Here is an 18367-nt window from a genome sequence, read left to right as displayed (position 1 = left end):
TCATCAGATCGCGTTACCATTGCGCCATTTTGGAATGGCGGCTTACATTTGTGCTTTCCTTTCTCTGATTAAATGGAAGAGGCTTTCTGACGGTTATATAGCTTTAGCGAGTCGTGCACGTGCGTTTCTCAACGGCGGCGGGGCTTGAGATGCTGGCGGTGTCGAAATTCTGCATCTTGCATGTAAGTCCAGGTAGAGCAGTTCCAAGTGGCTGTCATCGCCCTGGGGGTTACGAGCAGATTGGGGGCCGGGGAGAGGAAGGTGTTGGGGTTTTCGAAGAAGTGATGGTGGGATGGGATGCTCGTTCGCAGATGGAATTCGATCTCACTGTGCATGCACTGTCTTTTGAAGCGTCCTGAGCGCTGTGCGTTCTTTTATTGATGCACTGCTATGGCAATTACGTCCGGTTCGTTCTGTGCTAGCATTGGAACTACTCGGAGAACAGCACTTCACTTTGAAGATTAATCATCTAAAGTGACCTTTTATATGGGGCCTTTATGGCAATTGACTGACTGAATATCCACTCCCACCATTGGGCTCATTTGCGCCGTCGCTCTCGTACTCATCTGGCTTGTATGCGCGTACTTGCTCGACCCAGCCGAATTCATCCTTGACCTTGCCTTGCTGAATGCCCTTCAGCTGTGTGAGGAGTTTCACGAAAACTGGACCAGGCTCGTCGCCGCCGCCTTGATATTTAAATGTGTCGTTCTTGGAACGCATGGTGATGCTCTTGATTGGGACGAGACCGGCTGCTGTGCCTGCAGCAGCGATTTCTGTGAATTTTGGAAGTTCCTCGTATTTGATCTGGTATTCATCAGTGTGACGTTCACAAACTATCATGCTTTCAGACTTACTGGTCTGCACTCAACCTTCCAGCCCCAGCTCTTGGCAATCTGGCAGATCGTATCGCTAGTGACTGATTTGATGACATTCTTGCTGTCTGGTACGACTATTGTAACGCCATCATCTGGAGTGCCGTGGATACCAATGAAACCAGATGTCGAGAACTCGTCAACCTCTGATCTTGTCTTGCTGTCCAAGTGAAGAGTAATGCCAAAGCCCTCCTTCTTGGCCTTGCCACTGTGTCTAAGGACAGGAGCATAGTTACCACCGACCTTGGCGCTTCCAGTGCCCTCGGGTGCTGCTCGATCGAAATCCTCAAGAATCAATGCCGCTACTGGATGTACACCATGGTAGACACCAGTCGGCATAACATAAACGGCAAAAGTGTACTCCTCCGGTGGGTCAAGACCAAGCTGAGCACTTGAGCCGAAAAGAAGTGGCCGAATGTACATGCTAGCTCCAGTCCAATGTGGTGGCACAAACCCGGCGTTCAAAGATACAGCAAGATGGACAGACTTCTTGAAGTGCTCAACTGGAACTTCTGGCACGCTGACGTACGAGGCAGAATGTTGCAATCGCTCGGCATTTTGCTGTGGTCTGAAAATGCCGATAGTCTTGTCGTCTGGACCCCGCGATGCTTTGAGACCTTCGTAGCATTGCATGCCGTAGTTCAAGCCCGGTGCCATGCCATGAATACGGAGAAAAGAGTCGGCGACAAATTTTGGAGGAGTCCATTGGCCGGTCTTGACGGAGTAGGTAGATTCAATGTGGCCGTTGACTTTACTAAAGTGTCAGCAACGACAGACTTCAATTCATATCAATTGAAGACTTACCTTCGCGGACCTTGAAGCCAATGTCTGACCAGTCTGTCGTGAGATAGCGTTCGTCAGTAGAGCCACTGGTGTGCCATCTTGCTTTTCATACCAATAGTATTGACAGCAGGAGGTGGGAACGTGTTTGCCATGTCGTCGTTGCTGAATTAGACAGTATTTCCGGCAGAGTCTTGGACGAAGCAGCGTATGTCGGTGAAATTTCTCAAAGTGAAGCGATAGGCGATCTCGGTAACGGTGACTGCAGGAACGGAGGAGCGGGCCGATGCGTCCGAAGCTTTCATTGAGAGTTTGATGACGCCTGTCGACTTCACATGTGTCCTCATGCTGACAATGAGGAGCGAATATGCTTCGTATACAACATTCACCATGAGATTCGAAATACGATAGCCACATAGCAATTGCGCCTTCTACCCACCATGGCGCCGGTACGAGCAGGCCGCCGATATTATATCATCCTCGCCGTCTTCTGCATGTTCGCCTTCTTTGGTATACAAAAGGGCTTCCATGCTATGAGAGATAGCGCAGATGCGCTTGCAATACGTCGAGCCGACAGAGCCGCTACTCATGCCTCTTTGGCATTGCAAGAGACAGATAGTGATACCCTACATCTGGGACAGACCGCGCTGACAGGCCATGCCATTGCCTCGAAGCTGGGAAATGAGACCGCGAAAGCAGAGTTGGGAAGGGCAGCATGGAAAGTTCTTCATACCATGATGGCTCGCTTCCCAGATAAGCCGACTGAAGATGAGAGTACTGCTTTGAGAAGCTTCATACATCTATTTCAGAGACTCTACCCCTGCGGAGAGTGCGCAGAACATTTTGGAGGATTGCTCAAGAAGTTCCCTCCCCAAGTATCCTCGCGGTCGGCTGCGGCGGCTTGGGCATGCCATGTTCACAACAAAGTGAACGAGAGACTGAAAAAGGAGATATTCGATTGTGCGAACATTGGCGACTTCTACGACTGTGGATGCGCGGACGACGATGAGAAGAAGGGGGGAAATGCCAAAGAAGAAGATGTGAGCACACGAGAAATCAAAAGGGCTAGTGACAAGCCTGAGATGAGCGACGAGCAAAAGGAGAAGCTATCTTCCAACGGGAGGGATCTCAATCTGGATCTGCTACTAGATCAGTAGTTCGGGGTCGAAATGAGATGATTGAGTCCCTCCACAAGATAATTCCTCAAAGTCCCAAAGTCGTCGGCGATTTCCAAGTCGTGCGCGTAATCCACTAAGTGCGTTAAGGTCAATGATTGAGCCAGATATTTGAGCAACGCAAACTGCGGTCTTTGGCGTAAATCATGCCACGCGCTCTGCATGCAAATCCCGGCACGACATGGAATCATGGCTAGAGATGGGTGGTCATACCGATTCTCGAGAAAACACAGAATACACTGAATGGACGACAAAAGACCGCAGGTGGACCAACATATAACGTCGCCTAGCACGGGCCCCAGAATAGCTACAGAGTAGTAGGAACGGCCTGGCTCTAGATACCTCAGGCTATTCCCCTAGGCACCTACAAATGGTCCACAGCGGCTCCTCGAGTATACCAGGGTGGATGCGCAAGTCTATAAGCTTAATTAGGGTTGTGGCTCGTGGATGGACATCTCTACACATGCATGGCATGGGAAAACCAGAGTCATAACCTTCCTTGTTATCTGCCTTACAGAAGTTGCAAATATAACTAGGCTACTAGGCTCGAGGAAATTCTTATCCTCCTAAGATAGTTCTACTAAACTATAAATCCAGAATTGAGGAATCGAGCGCTTTTACTCGAAAGTGCTCAGCCGTCTAAAAAAAATACTAAAAATAGCGATACGATTTATTACAGACCCCCGTAACCTTCCTTGTTATCTGCCTTGCAGAAGTTGCAAACACAACTAGGCTACTAGGCTACCAGCCTAAGCTCTATAGCTAACAAAATTGCGATACTATTTATAGCAGAGTTTTATCACAACAACTCCTTTATATCAGGGGCAAAGCGTTGAGTACAAATAGGGCTTTTACGATCGCCGTCGTTCGTTCGGTCGTTAACTTAGTACTCAAACATAACTAGCCTAACCTCTACAGTCGGAAAAATACCAAGAACACCATGCGGGCTATACTTACCGTCGCCACTACTCTTCTCGCTCTCGTTTCCACCGTTTCGGCAACAAACCGATGTAATTGCGCCGGAGTTGAGGCTTGCCGAAAGGATGGAGCTTGGGGATGTGTCGATCTGTCAGGCAATACCTGTGTCGTTCAGACATCAGACTGCAATTCCGCGTGCGGCGGCTCCGGATTCACCTATAAGAGGTTCAAGTAAGTAGAGTATGATATCTTCTAATTATGACCGAGTTGTTGACATGGGATGTAATAGATCAAAGAACGCAGAATGCATTTGCAGCCCGCAGGATGTAAGTGCGACAAGGCCCTGTGACACAAACACAGCCGAGGTAGCCGGCCCCGGTGACGACAAATATTGCTGTACGCGATAGAATTCCAGGCGTTCACGGAGACATCATAGAACTACTGGTAGCCCGGGAGTTGTTTGGCTGAGGACGAGATGAAGAACATGGACAGAACAAGAGCAACAATCCTTTAAGTTCTGCCATTGCCTCTCTGGAGAATCGCTCAACACTTTGCGGAGATCCGGCTGAGATAAATGAGGGTTCTCAGTAAGGTAGTCTGGCTACAAATGGTGAAAATAGTGAACAAAAGCAAACTCATTTTCTTCGTCCTTTACGGGGGTGCTGCCACCCGGCGCGCGCCGCGCCTTGAACCCTACGAACATCGCAGCACATGTTAGTTATCAGGGACATGAACATAGCCTCTTTGAAGGCATACAGTAGGTGTTTTTGCTATGCTGGACGCTCGTCCTGTGGCATGCTCGAAGGATCTGCGACAAGGCGCACTAGAGTAACAGGAACAGGAATACATAGGTCTGAGGTACCTCAGGTAAGCCATCGGACGTGGAAGGGGCTCTGATTTCCGCCATGACTATATCAAGTCTATTGCGTAGTCGGCACAACCACGAAGCACCCAAGACAAACACATCCACAAAACAATCAATTCGTTTAATCATGGCTTTGACCAACGATCTGATTCTTATCACTGGCGCCAGCGGAAAGCAAGGCACAGCGATACCTGTGCATTTGACTCCTTCGCCTCTCCATCCAGTATCCCACTTCCCTGACCAGAGACTTACCGCTGGGTGTGATATCGGAAGTGCTCAACTCGACCATTACCGTCTCCGTGGCGTCAACTTCAACGCCCATTCCGATTCCCTTGCAGCGTCCTGTGCTCGCGCTGGAGCTCGAGATGGGATAGCATGATCAAAGTCCAGTCGGAATACATGTAGTTCTTAACAATGGCTAAAAGACGGAGATTGGAAATGCAAAATGAGTATCATTCGTTGAGAGCACCATCGTGGGCACAACGTTCATATGTGATGCGGAGCGCTCATGGCTATCTCATGTTACGATCGTGAAAGCATGATCACTTCCAGGGCATCATCCAGGTGCTCATGCTTGAAGTCCTACGCCGCAGATCTATCCGTCCGACTCATCCAGATCGGCCATATGAATCCTCCGGCGTGGCAATCGTCGACGACGCGCAGCGACATCCTCCTCTGAGCCTGCACGAACGGTCCTGCTACTACCACTTCCTGATGAGGAGCCTCTCAATGCAACACCTCCTGTGCTGCTTTGACTGCCTCTGTTGGAGTCGCTTCGAGCTGCGTTTGCAGCCAATGTGCGATTGATCCGATCCAGAGTGGACGAGAGCTGGAATGGGTGTCGAGGGAACATGCTGCTAAAGTAGCCACTTCGCTCGTTGCATGATGCTGAGGCGTTGGCCTGCCCACTTCGAGCACGACCGATGCCTGCGAGTGACGGCATGGTTGAGGAAAGCGGGGAGAAGTTTCGCGGCGGGCTGACATGGCGATTGCGGCGGCGCGTTAGGGTATTAAGTCTGTTCGTGTCGTGTGCACTAGTCGCTAGCGTGCCTGTATCGCCTATTAGCATAAGCTCTTGTGCTTTCGCACGCCGGGATGCGTGGACAAACCCATCAGCCATACTGTGCATATCTTCAGACTCATCATCTCCGTCGTCCTCTTCATCATCCTCTGCATCCTCTGACATGCCAGCAATTGCTTCGGAAGCATCATCATCATGGGCGGCGTAGTTACCGTAGCGATACTCGTAAGCGCCTGTGTCTGTCTCACCATCATCGCTCTCGAATGGTGGCGGCGAGTAGCCGTGAATGGCCAGATGATTCGCCAGATTGATTTCAGCCTCGTGGTCCGATGGAGGCTCTAATTCTCCATCTAATCCATCGTCGTCAATGTCGTCTTCATCATCGACCTCACTGTCAACGTCAAGAAATCGATGTCGGTATTGACGACGGTTGGCATGTCCTGGTTGCAATACCGGCTCCTCATCATCTGATTCAGGCACGGAGGACTCTCGAGTGGCTCCCGCTGAGGAAGCTCCTTCAGACTGTACGCGCACTCTCCGAGGTGAAGCGATGCCTTCATCCTCATCATCCTCTTCATCATCCGAGAGAACAATAGCCCGTCCGTGACGCAGGCGAGGCACTGCAGGAGTCGAAATAGCTTCCTCTGACTCATCTCCCACATCGTCATCCTCGCGGTCACGATCATCGATGAATCTGTCGAGCGAGGCATCGGTATCAGTCTCGAAATCGCCAGGATCTCGATCACTGTCGTAAGGGAGAGGATAATTGTGGTTTTCGAAGGCTTCGGCGGGGAAGTGGTAGGGATGAATGTCGCCGCCGTCAGAATCGTCAGAATCGTCGTCGTCGGTCCAGGCATCATCGCGAGGGCCTTCATAGCCAAATGCCAACTCATCCTCTCTCATGTCCCGATCCAGCTCATGATCGATGCTGTCTTCATATTCGGGATCCAGCTCGCGATCCATGCTGTCCGTTTCATCACTCATATCCTCGTCGTCCTCGTCGGTGAGCACACGCATGCCACAGGGTCCACACCAGTTCCGCTGAATCTCAAAGGCGCAGTTTGGACATCTGAAGACATTATCGCTGACGTCGCGGATGGCCAAAACAGGATTGAGGCGGCCACCACGTTTGAATCTGCCCTGGAACAGTCCTCCTGTCTCTTCATCCGTATCCGCTTTGTCCTTGGCGACAATCTCGGCCTCTTCTCTAGCCATGGCATGGTGCTCTTCGGAAGTCTCTCCGTCTGGCAGCAGCTCCACTCGGTTCGAGAAAATGAGCACCATTTCCTTGATCAGGTAAGAGGGTGCAGGCTGCTCTCGGATAATCGTCCTACAATCGGGACATGTCTTCTTCTTCTGCTGCGCTTGGTCCTTGCCCATCCAGTTCATGATGCAGCTGTAGCAGTACGTGTGCCCGCAAGTGAGGGCATAGGGCTCGTAAAGAAACTTGAGGCATATCTTGCACGTGATGAGCTGCCTCATGGCCTCGAGATCTGTTTGCAAGGTGCGGAGAGACTTCTCGTGTTCGCAGTGCGCGTCAGAGGAAAGAACGATGGCATCGGCGGGGGTGTTGGTTGCGGAGTGGTGATCGCGGTCCATCTTGCGCCGTTTGCGAGACGCGCCGTCGTTGGCGTGGAGGCGGTCTTCGCCGGGCATGGCAGAAGTCCTGCAGTTCTGTCGCTGATGGACCGTCTACGCGGAAGTTTCGATCATGGAGGTGAGAGTGAATTCGGCGCGGCTTGTTTCGTGGAGGGGGAGTCGCGATGGCCAGCCTCTTGCCGAGCCGTGGCGCCTTCCACTGTTGCGTGCCCAAGATGTGTGTGGCAGCAGAAATGCAGCTGCTGTGAATGTGGATGTCGTTTGCTGGATGTCGTTTGCTGTGCGAGGAGATGCTTCGGTATTGGAAAGCGCAACGTTCACGTTGGAGCGCCGTCCGATGCGCGTCAGGGTCAGGGTCTGGGTTGAGCCGCAGATCATTAAACTTTCTTTGGCCTGGTCTGTGCTGCTCAGAATCTCCTTCCGCTTCACATGCGACTTTCCTGTCCAACCCATCTTTCGCCGCCGTCATGAGAATGATGGCCCCTATTCGCATCTCTGGTCCCGATGATCCCTCTCCCTAGGCCCCACCGGATGCGCTCATCCCTACGGCGGCGACTGTGGCATTCGCGAGATGCTCCTGGAATAAGAATACAGACATCAGATGTCCACCTCGAGGAATATCATCACAGGTCTTGTGGAAGGTCTCATCAAGTATCTCACGTTCAAACTTCCTCCACCCGCTCTCCTCGGCGTCTCTTGGCTCTCATGCTGCACGCCGAGTCATGTACACACATTCTGATCAATCCTTGCGTCAGTGTGCAGGAAGCGTAGCCTCACTTCTCTCTAGCACTGTCTAGTCTACTTGACGAGAAGGCGGCACATGGAGTGCATATCCAAACGACCAGCGGAGGTGAAGTCGAGAATAGCCGCCATTGCATCATGAGACCGCTGCCCCACATGCGATTCCATATGCTTACAGCACCTGCATCCTGCGCTGACCACCCCTATACTAATTCCGAAGTATTTTGTCTCCTGAACAGCCACATGAGCTCAATCTGTACCTGCGCGCGAGATCGAACTGCTACATTGCTTGCGTGATAGCTTCCTACCTCCTGACGACGAAAATTGGACCGATATCGACACGATCCCAAACATGGACGAGTGAGCTCATATCCCCATTCACGCTACCACAATGCAATCAAAGTCATCAGACTAACATATCCCAGCCTGAAGAAACTCGCCCTGAAGCTCGGCAAAAACGGTCCAGTCCGCACCCTCCAAACACCACGTCTCATCCAAGTCCTCTTCAACGGCCGTTACATCGTCAAAACCACAAAATCCGTCTTCGTCTGGGAACACCCATACTACCCACAAATCTACATCCCCGCCTCCGAAATCGAATCCTACTTCTCCGCCCGCTCCGACGACCTAAAAATCACCCCGGGCCTCGAAATCCACGACTCAGAAAACAACCTCCTCGCCACACAATGGACCCTAACCGTCTCCTCCAAGCCCGTCGAAAAAGTCCTAGCCTTCTCCCCCAACCTCCCCGAACCCGCAAACTCCCTCTCCAACCTCGTCAAAATCGACTTCGAATCCATGGACCAATGGTTCGAAGAATCCTCGAAAATCTTCGTGCACCCGAAAGATCCGTTCAAAAGAATCGACATTCTGCAATCGACCCGACACATCCGCGTCAGCATAGCCGGCCACGTCGTCGCCGATACGGATACTTCGATGCATCTCTACGAAACCGGGTTGCCGTGTAGATACTACATGCCTCTAACGCGAGTGGACGCGAGCGTTCTGCGACCGAGTACGACGGTCACGCAATGTCCGTATAAAGGCGAAGCGGAGTATTATTCTGTGGAGGTGGAGGGGAAGGTGTATGAGGATGTTGTTTGGTTTTATAATCGTCCGTTGCTGGAGAGTGCGAAGGTGGAGGGGTTGGTGTGTTTTTACAATGAGAAGGTTGAGATTGAGGTTGATGGGGAGAGGTTGGAGAAAGTGAGTAGTCCGTTTAGTAATCGGAAGCCTGGGGATAAGCCGAGTTTGGAGTGAGTGAAGGGGATCAAGTATGTCTGAGGTATATGTAGTCTGTGCTGCGTATCTTATAGAATGCGGTAATGCAACAATAGGAAGTTTTCTGTCTCACAGCCTCTCACATCCGGTGACACGACTAGATATCTCATGAATCATAGACATGAATTATTGCAGACCGAGCTGTGTACTTTGTTCCAGGTATGCTGAACTTGACGGGAAGCCAGTAGGTTTCGGTCGGTTACCAAATGTGACCTTGGCGTGCGATGAAATGTGTCTGTATCGCGAAGAAGGAAATGATGAAATGAAAAGAGCCGAGGAAGCCGAAATATTGCTCATTGATGAAGAAGCTATCTGCGACCAGACTTGCGTTTCCTTGCCTCGTTACCTGACTTGGTAGGCGTCGTCGTGGCAGTGGCAGTAGCAGCAGGCGTGCTTGGGGTACCAGGCGAGGTCTGGCGGATACTGAATCCTCCATGCTCATCAGGCACGATATCCACAAGCACACCCTGCCCGTCACTACTATCACTGCTGCTCGTCTCCACCCTACGAAGCCCGCTACCACACGAAGCACTCGATCTCGATTGCGCCAGCGGTGACGATGATTGTGGAGTGCGTCGCAATGAAGCATACCGCACCTCACCATGCCCTGGTGCAGCAGGACCACTGACGTTTCGCCGCGATTGCGCTGCAGGCAACGGCGGTGCCATGTCGTAGTCGTACTCGAACTGCTGGGCACTTGACGCAGATCGTGTTCGAGCCGGTGGAGGAAACCACTCCGCATCCTCTGGCAAGAATCGACTTGAGCCCGATCGAGTATCGTAGTATCGTGGCAGCGGCAGCATCTGTTCTGGAGGCGTCGGCTCCCTTCGACTTTGCTTGGAAGAAGATCTTGACCCGCTGGTGCCAGGTCGCGACTTGCTGAGCTCAGGGCTGGGTGGCCCGGAGTACAAAGGCGCATACATTGGCCTGCCATCAGGCCCTTGCACTAGCACAGCTGTCCCTGGCGGGTACGGCAATGCCTGCTCAGTGGAGTTCTTTCTTTCCGGAGATCGTCGAACTTTTGCTTTCGAATTCGACTTTGCTGGTGACCCGAAAAAGCTGGAGGTGCCGGACTTGCGTGACTTCTGCTGAGTCTTGAGGCTCGTCGAACTGCTCGAACGACTGCTTGGCTTCGCTTTCGACTTCGCGGGAGTAGCAGGCGGCGAAACCAGAGCAGATGATGGCTCCGGATGCGGAATTCTCCTGCGCTCAAGAGCGGCCATCTCTTCTGATGTCAAATTGACATTCGTCTTGCCTTGCGCTCGCGCACGTGCGATGCGATCGAAAGCGGTCTGCCGCAACGACTCATCCTTGTCCCAGCGTGCAGTCTGGTATGCTGCAGATTTTCGGTTCTGTAAATATACCTCATCCTCCTCCTCCTCCTCGGAAATATAATCCTCGTATGTTCCATCATCGTACACGCCACCTCTATGCCATCTATCCTGACCAAGATCATACCCATCAAAGTACAAGTTTTCGCCGGCATAATCCGCTGGCCGGCGATCACGCGCAGAAAATGCATTCGGATCCAAAACAACGCCGTGTGTATCGTCTTCGTCGCTGTCCACTTCCATCAAGCGTGGATCGCGAAGCTCCCAGTCCTGCGAATGTATATATCTTCGCCTATCCCCGCTGAGAGCTCCGGGCGGTCTTCCCATTTCATAGGGCGAAGAGTGCGCGGTCGACCGCCTAAACCGCCTCCTCGGAGAAACTTGCTGCTACATCTTTTTCCATAAACGCCGCGTGGCCCAAGATGGTGACGCCGGATGCGCCAATGAGCCAAAGAACGGTCGAGATGGGTGAGGCCCAGAAGAAGAGGGGCTAACATCATCAAAGTTAATAGGGCGCGCAGAATGTGAAAATGCGTCAACTCACAATGGCAATGACGAACAGAGCCGTGTACATCTGGCTCGCCGACGCCCTTGCGAATCCCACATCGAGATCCCTGCCCTCAAGCTTGCCAATGCCCCACATGCCCCCAATGATGAGAACAAGCACGAAGAACAGCAGCAGATTGGTGAGCAGGCTGTAGATGCTCAGCATCACGAAAAGCGCGGCATAGTTGCTTGAAAAGTATGATAGATTGTAGTTGACGCGGTTCTGGACTTGCGAGAAATCGGCGGGCTTGGAGAGGTTCTTGAGGTTGAAGAACTCAGATATCGGTCGTAGGTTGGCGAAACGCGAGGTGAGAGACGTGCTTCGTACGGAGTCGAAACGACCTGCGAGGCTACACGAGTCCATTAGCATGCGCCGAATTCCAGATGATTGGGACTCGAGGATACATACTTGAGGCGGTTGGTGATCACGTCGAGGGGGATGTTGATGCGCGCCATGTGTGTCGACGGTGGGATGAAGGTGTGACAAGGCCGGTGGAATAAAGAGGTAGAAATAAGTCTGCGTGCCGAGATACAATATCAGTCTCCAGCGGCCGGCGCGTGGGTGTCGGTGCTGACACGTCGTCGCCGCTCTCAATCAGCAGACTTGAGAGGAAGACGGCAGGAGACAGCGGATGGGTGCAGATGGGTGCAGATGGCTTACATGATTAGACGCGGGTCAGGGTGAGTTTGGTGGCCGGGCGAGCGACTCAGAAAGGAGCAGAAGAAGGAGTTAACAGATGGGGAAGGCGGTTGTGTGGTGTTGTTGGAAACAGGGGATCTCTTGTGTGGAGTCTGTGGACCGTGGACGCTCTCGTCGCTCAGGCCGATCGCTTCCTTGGCATGGCTGCCGTCCGCGCTAATTATTGTCACCTAAATCCGGAGTGACCCCTTTCGAAATTTGGCATATGAATCCCCGCGGCGGACGGAGGGCATGTGAAGGACAACAAGTGAATGAACCGGAGGCGCGCAAGAAAAGGAGAAGTGGCGCGTGAGTGTATGTCGGTGAGGGCAGCTTGACCTTATCATCCCGGCGGCAATTGCATACCGGCCTGTCTCTGGAGTCTGCTCAACACCCCAAGAGTTCACTGCACGCTGAGAGCTGAGCCGAGCTGCTGGCCTGGCCTGGTCAATCGAATAAGCTTTCTCCACGTCGGACGCCCTAATCGATTCTGTTCGAGCTTGCGGACAGCTTGCGGACAGCTCGTCACATCATCCACCCGTCCTGCAGCTCCATCCCAAAGAACACCCACCTCCACCACCCACCACCATGCTGGGCATCCATCGGGCAGCACTGCTGCTCGTTGTGACCCTCGCCGCCACTGCCGCCGCTTGGTCGAAAGAAGACCACGAAATATTTCGTCTCCACGATGAAGTCACGAAGAGCGAGGGAGCAGATGCCACCTTTTACTCTTGGCTAGGCATTTCACCCAATGCGAAGCAAGACGAAATCAACCGCGCATACCGCAAGCTGTCACGAACGATCCATCCCGACAAGGCGACGAGTAACTGGATTGCAAACTACAACAAGCCTCCTCCAGTCGTGAGAAATACTGGCGCAAAGCCGACTGTGCATGTGCAGAAGAACAAGCAACCTTCCAAGTCACAAGTCGAGAAAGTCCGAAAGGAAGCTCAATCTCGATTCGAACGTCTTTCTTTGGTCGCGAATGTTCTGCGTGGACCCGAACGCGAACGATACGATCACTTCTTGAAAAATGGCTTCCCAATCTGGCGAGGTACTGGCTACTATTATGAGCGCTTCCGACCTGGCTTCGGAACAGTGCTTACCGGTCTATTTCTGTTTGGCGCAGGAGGAGTGCATTACGCCTTCTTGTACTTGACATGGAAACAACAGCGGGATTTCGTCAACAGATACATCAAGCATGCAAGGCGCATGGCTTGGGGTGATGAGTCGGGCATTGGAGCCATTCCAGGTCTTGGTGGACCAGTGGCCCAATCGCCGAACCGGAATGTCGAAGACAGTGACGAGAGCATGACTTGGAATCGCAAACAGAAGAGGGAAATGGAAAGGCAGAAGAAGAAGGACGGAAAGAATCCGGTGAAAGCATCACGCGCGGCTGCCGCCAAGAAGGCCAGAGAAAGTGGTGTCTCTACACCTGTTGAGTCCGAAATCACACCTGGACCTGTTGGAGCGAAGAAGAGGACTGTCGCTGAGAACGGCAAAGTCCTGATCGTGGACAGTGTGGGCAACGTCTGGTTGGAAGACGAGACGGAAGAAGGTGATGTGCAAGAATTCTTGCTTGACGTGAGTTCCGCCATTACTTTGACTGACAATAAACACTTGCTAACATATGCTGTAGCCTGACGAGGTTCCAATGCCAACACTTTTCGACACCGGCATCGTCCGAATACCGAAATACCTCTACAACGTCTCTCTCGGAAAAGTCCTCAACAAGCAAACGAGCGACCACGTAGCAGCCGAGCTTGTGGGTGAAGAAGAAGAGGTTGATGCAACGGAAGCAGTTCTGCAGTCAGCTACCGCTCCAAATGCGAATGGCGAGGCGAGAAAGAGGAAAACAAAGAACAAGTCATAGTTGTGGCTTTCAAAAAGTTGATGATAGATTTTTTCTAGACCGGCTGTCCTCTTGGAATACATAGAAGCTGCTGTATCATACCATGCCAATACCAAAGATCATGGGTATCCCATAACGCCTTTTGCTATGCCGTACACAAGCACGACTGTTTCTCGTGCCTAACTTTGTCAGGGCTTGTCCCGAGACGATAGCCGTTGTTCCTCTCATCTTGCAGACAGGTTTCGCTTGCGTCGTTCGTCCCATGGATCTGTCTCTTCCCACCATTGCATCTCTCAGCGCGTTGAGACGCATGTTCTTTCCAACCAACGACCGTCATATTCATCCCCCGTCCATTCTAGAAGAAATTCGACGCCCCAGTAATTATCACCCGAAGCAATTCAAATATCAATCCACCACAAACCACGAAAAGCAACATATCTATCACGAAAGCACGAGCGTTAGCAAAACGTTCCTTCTCCCATGGCTTTGAGACGGAGAACACGTACACAACCACCACCTATTAATCGGTGCTTTCTGAGGCTTCTCCTTCTTCGGTAATGCAGACATGGGCTTTCCCATTTTCTTTTCTTGTTCGCGGGCGAATTGAGCGTTTGCTCGGCGTTGTTGGGGGGTTTGTGCCATTGCGAGGTGACGAGCTGAAGGCCAGGGAGATGTGAGGAGCGCGATAAGCGTTGATGCTGGTGTTCTATCCGGGGGTTTGAAGTGGCTTGTTTGGGAACTCTGTCGACTCGCTAGATGTATGTTGAAGGGAGTGGTGAGTGAACTTGAGACGTATCCAAAGCACAGGACACCAAGCTCGGCTACGGAAGCTTGGGCAGGGGTGTGGAGACGGGGTCTTGGTTTCAGCCCTATCGTGGGAGCCGCATGTGTCGACTTTTTGCTTCTGCAAACAACATCGACTTATGCAACAAAAAGTCGGTGATGAATCGCGCTGTGGATATACGAAAGAAAACACGATGAAGCGGTGAAAATGGCATCAATCTGGTGATCACGACGGAAACCACATCCGCTACGACTTGAGGATTCGATGAAGACAATCACTGCTCAGCATGGCTCGATACCCATCCTTTGAAGAATACGCCAAGCGCAATGCTTTCGGTGAAGGCATAAAGCGATGTGAGCAGCTTTTGGCAACAAGCCCGAAAGATGTCGATCTTTTGACCACCAAACTTCGCCTCTTATGCGCCTCGAAACCAGAATCAGAAGATGGCCCAAAAGTGCTTGAACAACTGTCGACGATATCACCACCGATACAGGACTATCGACAGCTCGAGATCATAGAGGCTGCCGTTGTCGATTCGTTCAGGAACACTTTCCCGCCTCCTCCAACAGCTGGGCCTGTGGTTGCCAAGCTGTGGGACAGTGCCTTCAAAGCAAACACAAATCTCGATTACAGGCTAGATCTACTTTCCGTGCGCTTCTCCAGAGCAGTTCTCGACAACCGGTTGCAGGATGTTCAGCAAGCCCTCATACAGCTGAAAGCTGTAACACCTAGAAATCGAGCGATCTACATGGCTCATGCTGCTTACACCCAACTTCTGTCCACGAAGAAGGATGATTTGCAGTCAAAACTCGCTATTGGTCTGGCGCGAAAAGCTGTGAACGAGAAATTCGATGATGAGAAAGCGCTCGATTGTAGGGTTGCTGGTCAAATCTTTGCCATTCAAGGCAGTGAGAAGGATCTCGAATCTATCAGAGAGCGACCAGCGTTCCGGGAAAGCAAGCAGGTATACGAAGCACTTCAGCTGCATAAGAAGAGCACAACAAATGCAGAAGCGAATGGGACAGGAGAGAAAAGTGATCCGTCGAAGGTCTCATCAAGAGAATGGCTCCAGTCTGAAGTCGACCAGTTGAAGCACAACTTCGGCGAGCTCATTGATGCGAATGCATCGGTCGAGGTTTTGAAGGAATTCACTGCCAATTCCATCCGGCTGTTCCATACCGCAACAACGTCACTCGATCTTGGAGCACGGAACCGAGTTGCTGCAGATCCCTGCTTCCTCGCAGTTTCGGGCCTCGTGAAGCTTTTCGCCGACACAAGCGATGAAGCCTACCTCTTGCAGGCAGCATATTTTACGGAAAGTCTGCTCAGGTTCAATGAGCACGTACACGAAGCGAGACTGATTCTGGTCTACATCTACACGCGGCTTGGACTTGGCGGAAATGCGATGCGCCTATTCGATTCGCTGAATATCAAGGAGATCCAGTTTGACACTGTGGGCCATACCTTGTTCACGAGGCTGTCTAGTATACACCCCTTCCGGACAAAGCTGCCTAGTGAGGACTGGTATGAGCCGCATGAGCGCACTAACAAAGCTCTACAAGTATATCCTCGACATGAAGACAAGCTAGCAGATTGTGAGTGCGCCATCCTTAACCATGCACAGTCCGGCATGATCTTCGAGCTCAATCAACTTCGAAGCGAGCTGCGGCATAGCTGGTCTAGACGAATGCTACTCCTGGAGCACAGGAGGACTGCTCGTCTTTCTGGAAAAGGCTACGGGAAAGCCACAAGTGAGGTCGGTCCGAGAGTGCTCGCAAACTGGACGCAAGTCAAGGACAATCGTGACTTCAACGCCGCGTTCAACCATGGTTTCAACGTCGAGAAAGCCCTATACGGCACCAATGGCAGGATTCCAGGCGAGGGATGGATGCTCTACAGCCTCGCAGCTGATGTCGCATGGTCACTGGCCGGGAAGCAAATCGCCCTCATCATCGACACGGATAACCTATTGGCCGCCCTTGAGAAGGCCACGGCTTCAGAAGATAGTGATCTTACGGGTGCCGAAATCCTCTCCTCCCACATCATCACCAAGATTCTGTCCGTCCTCCAGAAAGTCAAGTCTGGCACCTCACCAAGCAAAGACTCCATCGATGTGATATCCACCGCAGTGAAGAAACTCCCCATCTCCTCCCTCATCGCATCAAAAGACCTCCTCGCAGAGCACATCTCCGATCACTACATCTTCATCGACACCATGCTCATCATCCATCGAACATGCAAGTACATCAAAGAAGTCGCCGAACACATTCCACAAGAAGTAGCAAGCCTGCAGCAAACAGCAATGAAAATCATCAAATTACTGCAGACCCATGCGACTGAGCAAGCAGCGGGATTAAAAGTCCAAGATGTAGTTCAAAAAATTCAGAAAGACGATGTGCTAGGGAAGGAAATCGATGCATTTGGGAATGAGGATTTGAAGGCTTCTGCGGAGGATCTCGTGGTTTCTGCGAAAGAGGGATGGGAAGGTGTGAGTAGGATTGCTCTGCCATCGTGACTGCCTCGTCTACACTGGGTTGCGATGCTCTTCGCGGTGGTGATTATAGTGGTGTATGGCTTCTATTTACTGTGGATGTGGACGATCGCCATGAAAGCACGATAGAATCCAATGAGAGCAGGAAATTCCCCCAAAAGCCACCGCAATGGAAACCCATTCCTGTCGTGTTCAATTTTGAACTGTCGCCAGGCCGCATCGACCATGAAGCGGAGAATTCAGCGACCTTCTCAGGATTACTGGTTGCAGAGTCGGGCGTTGCGAGTAGAGCTTGTATTCCCTTGGCTTCTTTAAGTGAATATGGACCTTATGCTTGGATGTACGAGGCAGTGGGAATCTTCTGTTCGCTTGCCGAAGCTGCCTGCACGTAAGCATCAAGTCTTGGACCAAATGAGGAAGCACTTATCCTCGAAGTAAATGACCCACGACTCGTTCTCGTTCTTCTGTCGGGAAGACGTGCTACAGATCTTGGAATTTGTATGAGCCATGTCCCATTTCCCCAACTTTCCACACGAAGAATCTCAGTCCTGACGATATCAATAAGAGTAGCGATATGTAAATCTGGTGTCTTCTTCAACAATATATCCCATATATATTTTCCTACGTTCTCGAGGCGGCACTGGAATCCAGCGGCCCAGAATTTTTCTACAAAGCTTCGAGGAATTCTGCTAATTTCTCGAGACTTCCATTTTCCGCCTGTTTTTGAGCTTCGTGACATGGTTCTGGCGATCAGCATGCTGCTGTATGGAAATCTTTTCGCAAGCAAGCTCTGGATTCCGCTCAGGATTCAGGATTACGTGCCAAAATTCATGCAAAGAGGCTGCAGGCGCCAAAGGCTCTGTGAAGTGGCCAATCTGATACCCTGAACTTTTGAAACGTCACGAGCAGGCTTGTGATCGAGTGTGACTTTCGGTAGCGCAGGGGACTTCGAAAGTGATATTGTGGTACTCAAGAAGAGAAGCGTCCTGATCAGAAGTAGGAGCTGGATGATGGCAGCTGTTGAGCAAAGACAGATCGTTACACTGGAGAATTGCAGCACGCGTATCGTCAGCATACCATCCTCCAGGCAGATGTTTTCGAACTTTGCAAGCTGGACCCCATTGCCATCGGAAGCTGTAATTGTTTCATCAAGCAGGAAGAGGACTCTTATTTCTTTCTTGGCACGAGCCAAAGGTCGATACATGTAGCATCCTGGTGGCACAGGTCAGAAATCTGACATGATTTAAAATTGTGTCGTCTTCAGCGAGAAAAAAAGTGGTTCCGGCAGCTGAAGCTCGGATATGCAATGTGACGATGTGACGGAGTTCAACCATAGTTGTTGATTGTTGATCACAGTGATTGTGGTTGTAATTCCCGGCAGAATGATTGTGATTATAATCACGCAATCACTTCCTCCGACGAGGATGTGTCT

General features: G+C 51.5%; 11 protein-coding genes across 11 annotated transcripts; 5 read left to right on the top strand and 6 right to left on the bottom strand.

Moving 5' to 3' along the window:
- Positions 1-495: 495 nt before the first annotated feature.
- MYCFIDRAFT_86827 (uncharacterized protein) lies at positions 496-3439 on the bottom strand (the record flags this gene model as incomplete). The annotated part of the gene is made up of 4 exons (XM_007931068.1): positions 2042-3439; positions 1677-1757; positions 855-1621; positions 496-804 (listed from the first exon to the last, which is right to left on the bottom strand). Exons 1-4 carry the CDS (start codon positions 2067-2069, stop codon positions 496-498), a joined length of 1185 nt encoding a protein of 394 aa, XP_007929259.1. The 5' UTR covers positions 2070-3439.
- Positions 2008-3439, top strand: MYCFIDRAFT_212013 (uncharacterized protein). Its single transcript, XM_007931067.1, has one exon. The coding sequence runs from the start codon at positions 2093-2095 to the stop codon at positions 2807-2809; it is 717 nt and encodes a 238-aa protein (XP_007929258.1). The 5' UTR covers positions 2008-2092; the 3' UTR covers positions 2810-3439.
- Positions 3440-3708: 269 nt separating this feature from the next.
- On the top strand, positions 3709-4392 carry MYCFIDRAFT_212012 (uncharacterized protein). Its single transcript, XM_007931066.1, has 2 exons — positions 3709-3976; positions 4035-4392. The coding sequence occupies exons 1-2, from the start codon at positions 3768-3770 to the stop codon at positions 4150-4152; spliced, it is 327 nt and encodes a 108-aa protein (XP_007929257.1). The 5' UTR covers positions 3709-3767; the 3' UTR covers positions 4153-4392.
- Positions 4393-5044: 652 nt separating this feature from the next.
- On the bottom strand, positions 5045-5886 carry MYCFIDRAFT_204519 (uncharacterized protein; the record flags this gene model as incomplete). The annotated part of the gene is made up of 2 exons (XM_007931065.1): positions 5045-5660; positions 5720-5886. Coding segments are annotated over 2 exons (622 nt in total), but the record flags the coding sequence as incomplete, so codon positions are not given.
- Positions 5887-6664: 778 nt separating this feature from the next.
- On the bottom strand, positions 6665-7287 carry MYCFIDRAFT_89878 (uncharacterized protein; the record flags this gene model as incomplete). Its single annotated transcript, XM_007931064.1, has 1 exon — positions 6665-7287. A coding segment is annotated over one exon (623 nt), but the record flags the coding sequence as incomplete, so codon positions are not given.
- A 412-nt stretch (positions 7288-7699) lies between these two features.
- Positions 7700-9308, top strand: MYCFIDRAFT_216157 (uncharacterized protein; the record flags this gene model as incomplete). The annotated part of the gene is made up of 3 exons (XM_007931063.1): positions 7700-8331; positions 8397-9177; positions 9288-9308. The coding sequence occupies exons 1-3, from the start codon at positions 8324-8326 to the stop codon at positions 9306-9308; spliced, it is 810 nt and encodes a 269-aa protein (XP_007929254.1). The 5' UTR covers positions 7700-8323.
- Positions 9309-9524: 216 nt separating this feature from the next.
- Positions 9525-10297, bottom strand: MYCFIDRAFT_212010 (uncharacterized protein; the record flags this gene model as incomplete). Its single annotated transcript, XM_007931062.1, has 1 exon — positions 9525-10297. A coding segment is annotated over exon 1 (660 nt), but the record flags the coding sequence as incomplete, so codon positions are not given.
- A 227-nt stretch (positions 10298-10524) lies between these two features.
- MYCFIDRAFT_56687 (uncharacterized protein) lies at positions 10525-11882 on the bottom strand. Its single transcript, XM_007930668.1, has 4 exons — positions 11791-11882; positions 11539-11646; positions 11128-11479; positions 10525-11073 (listed from the first exon to the last, which is right to left on the bottom strand). Exons 2-4 carry the CDS (start codon positions 11583-11585, stop codon positions 10942-10944), a joined length of 531 nt encoding a protein of 176 aa, XP_007928859.1. The 5' UTR covers positions 11586-11646; positions 11791-11882; the 3' UTR covers positions 10525-10941.
- A 502-nt stretch (positions 11883-12384) lies between these two features.
- Positions 12385-13792, top strand: MYCFIDRAFT_70601 (uncharacterized protein). The gene is made up of 2 exons (XM_007930692.1): positions 12385-13392; positions 13448-13792. Exons 1-2 carry the CDS (start codon positions 12397-12399, stop codon positions 13679-13681), a joined length of 1230 nt encoding a protein of 409 aa, XP_007928883.1. The 5' UTR covers positions 12385-12396; the 3' UTR covers positions 13682-13792.
- A 223-nt stretch (positions 13793-14015) lies between these two features.
- On the bottom strand, positions 14016-14302 carry MYCFIDRAFT_32043 (uncharacterized protein; the record flags this gene model as incomplete). The annotated part of the gene is made up of 2 exons (XM_007930620.1): positions 14016-14098; positions 14167-14302. 2 exons carry the CDS (start codon positions 14300-14302, stop codon positions 14016-14018), a joined length of 219 nt encoding a protein of 72 aa, XP_007928811.1.
- Positions 14303-14730: 428 nt separating this feature from the next.
- Positions 14731-16959, top strand: MYCFIDRAFT_78011 (uncharacterized protein; the record flags this gene model as incomplete). The annotated part of the gene is made up of 1 exon (XM_007930735.1): positions 14731-16959. The coding sequence occupies one exon, from the start codon at positions 14731-14733 to the stop codon at positions 16957-16959; it is 2229 nt and encodes a 742-aa protein (XP_007928926.1).
- Between the last annotated feature and the right edge of the window lie 1408 nt (positions 16960-18367).

This window comes from Pseudocercospora fijiensis (genome assembly GCF_000340215.1).
Source record: "Pseudocercospora fijiensis CIRAD86 unplaced genomic scaffold MYCFIscaffold_7, whole genome shotgun sequence".
Classification (NCBI taxonomy): domain Eukaryota; kingdom Fungi; phylum Ascomycota; class Dothideomycetes; order Mycosphaerellales; family Mycosphaerellaceae; genus Pseudocercospora; species Pseudocercospora fijiensis.
Note: the sequence above shows the minus strand (reverse complement) of the source record. Positions and strands in the feature narration are given on the sequence as shown.